Below are 13,257 nucleotides of genomic sequence, written 5' to 3'. Positions count from 1 at the left end.
TGAATTTTATTTTCCTCTCCTTCTCATTCCCCTTTTGTTTTGTGATAAAAGTGAATTTGGAAGGTGCTAATACTACTTGATTGGTGCTTAAAAACTATGAGAAGTAATCTGTTAATTTGAATGTATCCAAGACAATGCTAATGGAGGGGAGGATAAGTGGGTGGAAACAATCTGATTTTTGTTTTGTTGAAAGTGAATGCACCAGATGTTCTAGTGAGAGACAATAAGGGAGAGGTTCCATGAGACTGAATGGTCAAAACTGATTTTTTGCACAGGACAAAGCTTGGCAGACGGATCCAGCATAGATGCAGCAAAAGCTTTTATCTCTATCATCAGCTATAATAAGTTATTGAGTTACTGAAGCACCCCCCCCCCCATCACAATGTTTAATTTTGAACATAGATAAAGAATAATTTTAAAACTGGTCAAGAAACTCTGGTACATGAGAAGGCTGGTATGGAAGGAGAATCCTTGACTCTATTGTTCTCTTATTGTTATGGAAGATTTGAATAATGGATATCTGTTCACTTGGCTAGATAGCTTCAAGCAATAGCATCTATGGGTGAGCAAAGGATGGGGCAGACTGACAAAAGCAGCAAACTCCTTTGGACAAGGCCGGTTTAAAGCTTGATAAGAACTACTATAAGAAAAAGGTATTTCATGTTTCACATCTTGTTTGCAAGTTTGCAAGTTTAATAACATTTATATGCCGCCCAATCCCGTAGGACTCCGGGCGGCTTACAGTACAGAAATAAATCAAAAAATAAAAATATAGAGAAAAAAAAGTTAATTTAAAAACAGCACACCATGCACTCCGCTCTAAATGGGGCTGGACCGTATTTTGGGGTCAACAGCCCTAGGCCTGCTGGAACAGCCAGATTTTAATGGCTTTCCGGAAGGCCGAGAGAGTGGGAAGGGTCCGGATCTCTGCGGGTAGATCATTCCACAGGGCCGGGGCAGCTACAGAGAAAGACCTCCCCTGAGTAGTCGCCAACCGCATTGCCCGGTCGACGGTACCCGAAGGAGGCCCAGCCTGTGAGATCTTATGGGTCATTGGGAGGTATGTGGCAGGAGGCGGTCCCGCAGATATCCAGGTCCCAAGCCATGTAGGGCTTTAAAGTTAACAACCAGCACCCTGAAGCGTGTTCGGAGACCGATGGGAAGCCAGTGCAGCTCGCGGAGGATAGGTGTAACATGGGTGTACCTAGGTACACCCGATATCGCTCGCGCGGCCGCATTCTGAACCAATTGTAGTCTCCGAACACTCTTCAGGGGCAGCCCCAAGTAAAGCGCATTACAGTAATCAAGCCTAGAGGTGACGAGAGCATGAGTGACCATTTGAAGTGCCTCCTGGTCCAGGTAGGGCCGCAACTGGTGCACCAGGCGAACCTGGGCAAAAGCCCTCCTGGTCACAGCCGGCAGGTGGTATTCTAATGTCAGCTGAGGATCCAGAAGGACACCCAAGTTGCGGGCCCTCTCTGAGGGGTGAAGAATTTCACCCACCAGGCTGAGAGATGGAATATCTAGACCATTTTTAGGGGGCAACATCAATAGCCACTTGGTCTTGTCTGGATTGAGTGCCAGCTTGTTTACTCCCATCCAGATCCTGACAGCCTCCAGGCACTGGCACATCACTTCTACTGCTTCGCTGAGTTGGCACGGGGTGGACAGATACAACTGGGTATCGTCCACATATTGGTGGTATTTGATCCCGTGCCGACGAATGATCTCGCCCAGCGGCTTCATGTAGATGTTAAATAGGAGGGGGGACAGGACCGAGCCCTGAGGCACCCCATACTTTAGGGGCCTAGGGGTCGACTTCTGTCCTCCAACCAACACCGACTGCGACCTGTCCGAGAGGTAAGAGGAGAACCACCGTAAAACGGTGCCTCCCACCCCCACCTCTCCCAGTCGTCGCAGAAGGATACTATGGTCGATGGTATCGAAGGCCGCTGAGAGGTCAAGAAGCACCAGGATAGAGGAATGTTTCGGTGGAGTAACCAGGCCTGAAACCCGGCTGAAAGGGATCTAGTAAAGGGATCTTGTATCCATGTTGGAAGATTACCTAGGATAGAACAATGCGCAAAGGAAATCTGAAAGAAAGAGACTCTTATTTTGTCCACTGAAATGGGTTATAATTAATGGGGAAGACTGTATTTTCTTTTGGTCAAAGACATAATAAAATAAACCAAATCCCACCTATGAGCCATGGTGGTGCAGTGGTTAGAGTGCAGAACTTCAGGCTATTTCAGCTGACTGCCAGCAGTTTGGCAGTTCAAATCTCACCAGGCTCAAGGTTGACTCAGCTTTCCATCTTTCCAAGGTGGGTAAAATGAGGACCCAAATTGTTGGGAGCAATATGCTGACTCTGTAAACCACTTAGAGAAGGCTGTAAAGCACTGTAAAGTGGTATATAAGTCTAAGTGCTATTTTCTTTCTCACATTAAATACACATTCCCTGTATCCCACACCAATGCATGCGAGTTATTGGTTTTCACATCATCTGTTGGACTGGGAGCTTAGCACACTGGAATACCTTGAATGTTGATTACAGTAGAAGGAAGGGGATGGTCTCTAGCATGAACTTTCCTGAAGACAGGCTTGCCTGACAAAATGGCAAAAATAATTAATGTCAATGGCCTGAACTGGGTTTCAGTAGTGGTTTTAATACTTTGTGGAGTTAGAGTCTGTTAAATGTGAGAAATCTACAAGATAGTGAGTTGTAATTTCTACTTCACTCAGGGTTATGACAAGTATAAATGCTCACTACAGACTTTCTGGAAAATCTGTGAAATAACTCATGCTATGGAACTCAAACTTCTATCTGAGACAACTAGCATGGCAAATCAGGATAATGGGAATTGGAATCATTTACCATACAGAAGACTGCAAGTTACACATTTTTTGCCTTCTAATATTTTCATAAACAAAGAATGAGGTACTAGATTTTTTTTCCCAATCTTTCAATGGTCACCTTCTGATTAGTAATCTCCCAATGAGTTCCCAACTACAATTGGTTATGAAATCTATGGCATGTGAACATGGTATTCTGACATACTCTTTGTATCTTAAAGAATCAGAAAATAGACTTGATTTGATTTTACTTTACTAAATACTTTGTTCTTCAGATGGATAAAACCCGATTCCTGTTTTTACACAGGACTCTTTCACTATGCCCACTTGTGAATGAGTGCCTATGTTGCTAAGCCAAAACCTTTGAGGGCTTGGTGTGACATGTCAAGAACCCTTGCTATCTGTTAAATGTTTCAGCAGTCCTTGTAAAAATGAAGAGGATGTAAAAAGTGTCTTTACTGCCCAAAACAGTAGAAGTATAGTGATGGGAAAGTAAGGCTCCTTCAATGATAAGAATAAAGCTGTTAGTGCTGAGAGTTAAAATTCTAGAAAAGATGGTGACAGAAACTCAAAAAGAAGTCAAATTGGTTGCAGCGCAGTTTGAGAGAATATGTGTTCAACCTATATTAGATTTGATATTTCCAAACCAACATATGTGTGTCTTAATAGTTCTGATAATCTTCTCTGCACATATAATTGGTTTTCAATTATCATTTGGTAAAAAAGATTTTTCATAACAATATTCATTTCATTCAATATTCATATGAATATATTTTGGACAGTATATTTTGGACAAAAATGACTGTTACCGGATATTGCAAACTTTCTCCCCTCTTGGTCTCAAGAGAAGACAAAGTAGATATTTGATGATTTTTTTCCTCCTATATTTGCATATTTTCTCTGCATCACAATTAGTTGCATCAGCAAACTTTTTACAGAAAAGTTATCATTAATTCAGTGCTCAGCCTAGTTGAGTATGGAGTCCCTGAGCATCCACGCAATAGAATTCAACAGCAATTTATCATTTACCCCTATTAGAATTAAGTGCTTTGTCAATGGCACATAAGATATAAGATGAATTACAATTTATTCCAGGCACTAGCTGGGCAGCTGATATTGCTATTTAAGTATCAATTCATACTTTTATTCCATCCTTTTAAAGGTATATCCAGTTTTGCTTTCTCCGCTTCATCTGCATAACAATTTCTAGGAAAAGCAAAGGATTTATTTATTTATTTTTCCTGCCTTTATTATTTTTATAAACAACTCAAGGTGGTGAACATACCTAACTCCATCCTCTTTTTCCCCTACAACTACAACAACATTGTGAAGTGGTTTGGGCTGACAGAGTGATTGGCCCAAAGTCAGGCTAGGGGTTTGTATATGTTTTCTGTCTTCTGGAACATAGGAAGTTTCAGATGGTCTATTTCTGTGTCTTGCATTTAAATTTTCCTACAGCTGTCATGAGTACATGTTGCAGCAGAATAGTTCAATTTTTATTTTATTTACTTAAAACATTGGCAAAAGAAATATGGATGATTTAACTTTGAATAGGTTTTCTAAAAAATAAAATGTAATGAAACATACAGCTGAAGATAATTTGGTACCAAGCACTTTGAAGAAACCTTAGAAATTTTGTTGGTTGTAATATTTGGAGGCTTGTTGTCAACAGATTGGAAGTATCTTAAAACACATCATCATCTAGTTTCTCAAGTTAAGCCTTCAAGTAAGTTTCAGAAAATAATTGTGTGTTTTTTTGAAATAAGGTTATTAGCACAAAACATGTGAGGTTAGGTTTGCAAAAATGAACTCATAATCAAAAAAGTGCTAGTTAGTTAGAATGTGTATATGAAAGAAATCAAGATGTCTTACCATTCAAAGATTTCTCTTCATTATAAAAGCAATGACAAGAATAAGCCAAGATGTTAACAAACATAATGTAGAATGACAGCTTCCAATGTCTCTGTTGGTTGAATCTACATCCACTATAGCAGTGATGGCGAATCTTTTTCCCCTCGGGTGCCAAAAGAATGTGCATGTGCCCAAACCCATAATTAAATGCCCCCCCCCCGCATTGTGCCCATCTGCGGATGTGCATGTGACACCCCCCCCGCTGCCCCCTATGCATGCGCGCATTGCTTTCTTGGAGCCTAGGGATGGGGAAAACAGTCTCCTCTCCCCCCCCCAAGCCCTCTGGAGGCACATTTCCCGACTTCTGGTGAGCCCTGTTTTTGCCCTCCACAGGCTTCAGAATCTTTCCTGGAGTCTGGGGAGGGCAAAAATGGCCTCCCACTGCCCACTGGAAGCCTGAAAATCAGCTGGCCAGTGCACACATGTGCGCTTGAGCTGACATAGGGCAACACCTCGCGTGCCCTCAGATATGGCTCCATGTGCTACCTGTGGCACGCATGCTATAGGTTTGCCATCATGGCACTATAGCTTTAATATGATGGCTGTATATTTCTGATCTATAAAAGCTTTTTTGCTTTCTTTTAGAATTAAGAAAGGACCTGTGATGCTTCTGAAGCCAGGTATGCAAGATCCACTCCAATTCTATCATCAGTTATATATTCTTTATTTTATCCAAAATAAAAGCTCATAACATTTTAAAGCTAAGTAGATTGAAATGCAGAATATTATAACATTTTGTCCAAAACACAAAAAGTAATAAGGAGACTGTTTTATGCAACCTCCAAAGAAATGAACACGTCCTCATACATTTTAATAGGACTCTCATAATAGGAGTCCTTGGTGGGCTAGCTCAGCTTTCTTCCTATGTCATAGATAGATTTGTCTGAGGTTACAAAATACATCTTTTAACTTTTTGTAAAGGGTGATAGTAGAGTAATAATAGAGTTGATTAACTCTAGTCTGAAAATTTTCACTTGGGCCCCCAAAGAGAAGAATTGCAACAGTTTTGGAAATCTTCCTATATATTAATCTTTGAAAGGTCGGAGATTAACTGGAACAGAGTTCCAGTTGTTTCTGTTGCTTCCCTCTGGGAGGATATTTCAAAGTATTTCTAGCAGGACTACCAGATTCTGTAACAGGTTCGTTCCCTATGCCATCCCTCCGGTAAAGTTGAAAGATTCATTTTTCTCATCATGTACATATATACATCGGAATTAGACTGTGTTGTTTCTATGTGTCATGTAATATATGTGGATATATCAATAATTTTGTATTTATTTATTTTGTCATTTTTATATAGTGTATATTGGAGGCGATGACCTTTTGAGAGCTGTATGCAACGAAATTTCATTTTATATTAGTGTACATTCAAAGTGATGATAAAGTTATTTTATTCTATTCTATTCTATTTTTTCTGTGTTTTATAAATAGTGGCCAACTAGAAGCCCATCCAAAGCCCATAGATAAAGCAATGAGGGCAACAATTCTCTCAACTTTGATTGCTAGCTGCTTTTTTAAATTTTATATTTGTTTGGTGTATATCTCATTATTGCATGTAAAGTACAAAGTAAAATACAGGTAGCCTTTGCTTAGTGACTACAAGTTAGATCAGCAACATGTATGCTGAGCTGAAAAATAACTTGACAACAATGGGACTCACAACCTTATTTTCCCTTCAGTTGCTAAGAGAAGCAATGTGGCTGCTTAGTGAAAAAATCATGTGACTGAAAATTATGATTTTACTTCCACCTTCTATATTAACTCTGTTTGCTACTGTACAAGCGAAAGTGCATACTAGCTGTGAAGCATGTGAATGGTGATCATATGATTGTGGTATGTTGCAATGGTTACAATTACGAAGATTGTAAGACAACATTTTTTAAGCACTGTCATAACTTCAAATGTCTGCTACACGAGACAGTTAGTAAGTTCATGGTATTCCCTCAATTCTTCCCCTCCACCCCCGCAACAATACTGTGAGGTATAAGAGTGACTAGCCCAAAGTCACTCATTGAGCTTTGATAGCTGAAAGTAAGCTTAAATTTAAGTTTCTTTGGATGAAGCCCAACATTTTGACCATTACACAACACTAGTTTTGGGGGGCCCTATGCATTGCTAGCAAATAATTGATAGCTAGGTATAATAGTAAAAAAAAGATCATCTATATAAAACTTTGTATCATTGAGGAGAAAGATAATTGAAAATCCATACCTGTAATTGTGAAGCCACCTAAAGGAATGCCAAAACAGAGAGAAAAAGAAAGGAAATTAATATATTGTTGCATCATGCATTACTTAGATCTTTGAAGCTTTGCTCTTAATATGAATTACATATTTTCTAATAGGAATATCATCGGAGTGTATGTTTATCTGTATGTCTTGCTAATTAAAAGATTATCTAAATTTCCCAAATATGAACATCAAATGAAAAATAGGAAGCCATACCCTGTCAATCATAATTGGTTGAAACATATAGTGAAAGGCAACATTCGAAATTAAGAGAATAATCTTCTCTAACTTGTTTTTCTTCAAATATGTTGAGACTATACTCATCAAATTTGAAACACAAATATATTGCATTTGGAAAATGTTTCCTTGTTTTAAAAGTTCACGGGGAAGCATTTTATTAGCAGGAAATGCATATTCGTTATGCAAAAGATCCCAGATCCAATTCCAAGATCAGTCTGATACCCTCCAAATGTGTTAGATATCAGTTCACATCTCCTGCAGCCAGTGTCCTGGTTGGAAGTGATGCTACAATCCAGTATACCTAGAGGATGTTGGGTGCAGAAGTTTGTCCTGAGATTTCAAAATAAAAAGGATCTCAGACAGTGGGGATAAAATATAGAATATGTCTAAAAACCTCCATATGATCTGAAGCTAACATTTAATAATATACCATCTGTTACATATTCCATTTTTCCTAGAGCATTATGCCTTACTTTCTTGATTCCTTCACATTCAGTTGTCATAATGTCCATTCAACTGTATGAATCAGCTCCTTCTGGGATGGCGATGCATGTCTGAGGCCTACTTTTGTTGTTCTCTCTCAAGAGAACGAATACGTGATTTGACTCCAATACAGTAAAAGAACAGGGCCATGATACATAAACTCAGGAAAATATCCTGATTGTGCTAGGCTTGTAAGATTGCCTTTCTCTACTGTACCTGTCCATTTTGTGTTGGACAGGTTGTCTTGTAATTGCCGGCCAAATGCTGGCTATTGATTTTATATATAACTGAAGGCTGGTATAAGAAAGTTGGACACACTGAATGAGCCTAAATTTCCAAATAAAACCTGGTTTATCCTTTGTCTCAATGTGTTGAAAGTTTATTTATGAAGATAGGTAGTATTGTGCAGAAATCTCCTATGTGAATGACACAGGGATGGATGAGAGCTGTTTTTGTCAAGTTTCATTTATTTTGGCTGAATACAGAAACACATTACACTTCATGATAAATGTGTGCCCTTTATGAGGTTGTCTAAGAAGACCAAATTGTTTCTGAAAAATGAAATTTAGGATGTGAAAATACTTGAGGTCCAGTTGCAAATATCCCAAAGAGATCAGAATTTCTCATTTTCGTTTATCAAAACAAATAATCATAAAAAAAGTAATTTTCTTTTGAGCTATTTATATAGCAGGTCCCAAAGACATGCCGAAATGACTTTTACTTGGAAAAAAAAAACATAAGGAAATTGTTATTGCTTAAACTGGCCCTCTAGTGCCATCAAGGATTGCAACATAGCCATGGATAACAAGGATATTTGGTTAATGAGCATGGAAGTTGTAGTCCAAAATATTGACACTAAGATGGCAAAAGCAATTTTAAAGGGAATGCTTAAAAAGGAACCTATTATGTCATGCTGCAAACCGTAAGACAAAAAAAGATATTTGCTGTTCATTAATGTACCAAAAGAAAGACTGAATACAATGTGAATCTTGACCTGATTAATTTTTGGTCTGGTAACAAGCTTCGGGGGTAAGAACCTATGGTCAAATATCATGTAGTACCTTCTATTTTTTATTAATTCTTTCCTACCTTGATTTCGATCAAAGGCACATTGAATCTGAAGGATCATTTTCAAGCCAGTATATGTGGAGAATGAATTTAAGCACAAATTGACATTCAATGACTGACAAATTGTTTTTAATTAGGGGGACAGCTTCCTTGAATCTTTTGAGAAAAATAAAGCATGAAATAAATTGAAAAAATAATTCACATAAAATACATTGACTGATTCCCCCATATGGAAAAGAAATGCAAGAAATGCAGTGCTTACCAAGCTCATTCAACAACAGGGCTGTGGAGAAGACACAGAAGGACAAATACAGAAGAAAAAAATGAGCAATGAAAGTAAAGAAGACATCCACAGAAAAGCTTCATATCCAGGAGGCCAGAAAGTGCAGATATGCAAAGCTGCGGGATACCATTACTATAAAGAAAAATAGCATGAGAAAAAATGGAAAAGACAAGTTTCATGGGAATAAGCTGTGAAATTGTGGGAAAATATTAAATGCACTGTTCCGTTTTGTGTAACAGACAAATCTTTGATTCAATCAAAGTTCCCAACTTTCAGATCATATTCTTGGATATATGTAAATATCTTAATTTTGCTTCATTGACAGCTCCGCCAGAGATTGAGGAAATAATATGTCACAATGGATATGTGTGAGCATTTGCTTTTTTGTTCTTTAAAAAAAGGGCAATCAAGTCATTCCTATGCCTGGAATTATAACACTCTATATGTGCCTTGATCCTTTCCTGGCACAAGGGTGCATCTTGCATTAACAAGGGGAACACTTTGGCTGTAATGAACAGAGCTACTATAGGTGGGTTGAAAAATCCAAATTAAGTAGAACTAGGTAGGCTTCTCCATAGTGATTTGCTGCCATTTAATGGTCTGGATTTTTGAATCGTAGATTTGGTAGCTTTAGTACAGAAGGCAGAGGCTTCTGCCTAAGGACACAGCTATAGTTGGAAGGTTGCACTAGGAATGTAATTAGAATGTGAAATTAGGTAAGTATTTTGATTTATGCTTGCTCTTGTCTTTTGCTTTGGTTAGAGAAAAAGGCTGAAAATATATTCTCTAATATGCTTGAAAGCATCCCTGGATGACAAGCAAATATTTCAAACTAAACTGCACTATTGACTCTAAGCACTTAATCATTCCAGTTTTTCAAATACAGTCACTTACATATGAAAATGTGGTGCTCTCAGGACAGTTGAAATTGAGAATTTCTTTCCAATGGTTACACCAGCTTCAGTGTACTGCCCTCCAGATATAATGTGCAGCTACTGTCTGCAACTATACCTGGAAGGTTGGGTTTGGGAGTGTCACAGCCCAATATATCTGGAGGCAAGCTGGGAAAAGACCACACGTAATCATTTCTTTTATTTTAGTGTCGCCTCTGGTCAATCGATTTAGCAAAGATTTGAACTAATATGTAGGACCTATTTGAGCAGGAACAAAAGTTGGATGAATATATTTATTTCAAAACAGAGATCCCGCTCTTAAAATTATCTCAGTTATTTGAAAGAAAAATAATCACCCAACCATGTTTGATATCAATGATTCTGTATTTGCAGTTGGAAGAAAGAAGCTTCTAGGCGGAACATGTTTTTATGAACATCCTAACTTTATAAAACATAGCTATTTTCTTAATCAAGTGTGACTCTGTTTGGCATTGTAATATGACAGGAAAAGAAGCTTTTCAAAAATAAGGCTGGATTAAATCTTTTAGCCTTCAAGTCTCTCAAATATCATGTTGTCTTGTGAGTAAGACAGAGATGATTCCTGATCAAGAAAGCTCATTGTAGATCTCCTGGATGCTTTTCAAAGTATTAGAGGGAGATCTATTCCATAATTTAAGATGCATTTTCTACAGAGAGCCTATTGAATTTTCAGCATCAATGATTCCATTTAATCTGGAAACTGCAAGCCCAATTCTTTAGGATAGCCATTTTCCTTAGCCAAAGCAATATAACTTCTGTTTTTATTCATTTAAAATATGATTTTTAAAAGAAGAAATTTATTTCTTGCAAAATATGAAAGGGATATTTTGGGAGCAGTTAGCACTTTGTTTTTTGTTCTTAGCATTAAATGTTTGTTCAGCAACCAAACTCAACATTATTTAAATCTACATTTTGCTCATTGTATTTATCTCTAGAGCTTATTATGCTGAATATTATTTTTATTAAAAAAACTTTATGAGAAGAGATCCAGTTACAGTTACATAGGTTTCTTTGAATGAACTACACTTGATGAGAAAACTATGTTGCACATCAATATATACACTGGGGCATACTTGTGGCATAGTCTTCCTTGTAATACTGTAATACAGATTGAATGGAAATACCTATTTCACTATTTTTATCTACCCACAAGTTAAGGTATCAGGCACTCAGTTGGCTTCTGTCCTTAGCTAAGTGGGCAAAGAATGAAAATAAATTTATACATCTACCTTACATACTCACATTAATTGTTAAGTGTTTTCAGGATATCTGCATCAAATGTATAGTGAGTTGCAGTTCTCAAGGAATGGACAATGAGGAAAGAGAATATTTAAAACACAATATCAAATGATATAAGTTAAAGATAAATACATCTGTTGGTACATCAATCATTACTCTCCTTTCCACCATGGCCTGTTCTGAGAGGACCATCATGCAACTTCTGTTAAACTACACAATGTATCTAGGCTCCATATCAAAATTTGTTTTGAGCTGGGTTCTATATTTCGTCTGTTAACACTGAGCTGCAATGAAAAATTGAGTAAGAATTCATTAACCTCAAGAACATGGAGAAAATTGGGGAGGGGGGAAAGAGCCTTGGAATCAAACATATTCAACATATGGTTTGATTGATCTGTAAAGTCCTCTGGGAGACTTTACAATTGAAATGTAGACTAGGAGTGCTTCAGATAAATAAAATCAACACCTTAATAATATTAAATTGCTGTGCAATTTCTTTGTTTGTATTATTTTTAATTGCATTGAATTCTCTTTATTTCTAGAATATTAGGAGAAATTTATATTTTTAGGAAAAACCCTAAATATTTAATGAGGAAATATCCTTGAGAGGGGACTGGAACAGACTTATAGATGCACTAATAAAGGTACAAGTCTACTGAGGATAGCATATGATACAATTATTTCATTATGCATGGATATTTTAGCCTATTGTTTGCCAATGAGATAATTTGGGTGAATAATTAAAAGGCCGCTAAAGAATCTGCCCTTTGAGAAACAAAACTGCAGTGGTCATAATATTTGGATTTTATTGCATCCATATCACAGGATGTATTATATAAATAATTTACATGGTACATTTAAGTGGATCATAATAATTATCAAGAATTATTGTTTTAAAAAAGAGAAAGAGATAGATGCAAAATTAAAGCTGCCAAGCTTGACAGAGGTCATGACACATTAAGTGGAAGCTGAGTAAGAAAGTTGTGAGAGGAGGGAGACACACACAGGGAATGGTCCCAGTTTCTTGTAAGGTGCCTGGGTTTACTCTCACACCTTTCATTCTTCTTCGTATCCATATTGGTTCCTCAAGCACAAGGAAGAAACTGCACTCTTTCTCATATTCCTCACGGTCAAGTATTCTAAGGGTAATGTATTTCCTGTGGGAACACAAGACAAAGGCAAAACAAATGGTTGGTGTTACACACACGCACACACATGCTTTTAAGTTTGACCCAGCTGAGATGGTGGTTGATGGTGATGATAATGGGAGGGACTCTGACCCACACATCCTTATTTTTATGTATGTAAGAGAGCAGAAAGCCTCTGTTGTGGAAACTTTCCTGGTGATTGATATAGTTAAGTACATCCTAAAGAATTTAATACTGGAACTGTATTGCTACAAGCATGAAAAGCAAGCGTGGCATTGTTAAATTGCTTTGAAAGATTTGCTTTTGACTGTTCATTTGCTTCAGTCCTATTCACTGTATCTCAATAGCTAATGAACATATTTTATTACAATTATTTTATGAAGTAACCTCATATGAGAGACACTCTTCTTCAGGCAGGCATTTTATGAACAATGAATACGTGGTCATTGTGGGCATCAAACCGAGAGGCAGACTTTGCCTGTAGTATATTTGAAGGCATCACAGCACCTGAAAGCATACCTATCTCTCCCATACTCAATGCATGCGTGGCCTCCTTTGAATGAAGACAAAAAGAAGGATCTAACCTTACTTGCCAAAGGTTACTCTGTAAAAGAACAATTTGATTCTGAGCATCTCATGTAGTTTTCTTTCCACTACATGGCACTGAGTCAAAAGCAAACAGTTTTTGTTCAAATTAGCAATGTAAAAATGTAGATTAGATAATGATAGTCTTGTATGACAGAGAGTATGACGCTTTAATTAGATTCCTCTCTGGCTAAAACTATGCCTAAATTTGACAGCTAATGGAATTTAGGATACCCTAACAATGACACTTCTGGTCAGTGACTCAGCTCTCTGCCCTTTTACATAGA

General features: G+C 37.5%; 1 protein-coding gene across 1 annotated transcript in view; it reads right to left on the bottom strand.

The window, feature by feature from the left end:
- SLC8A1 (solute carrier family 8 member A1) overlaps nt 1-13,257 on the bottom strand; it is a 224,081-nt gene that overhangs the window by 30,461 nt on the left and 180,363 nt on the right. Inside the window, 2 exon segments of the mRNA XM_032215783.1 lie at nt 6,976-6,993; nt 12,291-12,394. Of these exon segments, the coding sequence (XP_032071674.1) occupies nt 6,976-6,993; nt 12,291-12,394 (122 nt within the window).

The sequence above is a fragment of the Thamnophis elegans genome, chromosome 4 (genome assembly GCF_009769535.1).
Source record: "Thamnophis elegans isolate rThaEle1 chromosome 4, rThaEle1.pri, whole genome shotgun sequence".
NCBI classification, from domain to species: Eukaryota; Metazoa; Chordata; class Lepidosauria; order Squamata; family Colubridae; genus Thamnophis; species Thamnophis elegans.
This window is presented reverse-complemented; position numbering and strand designations above follow the sequence as displayed.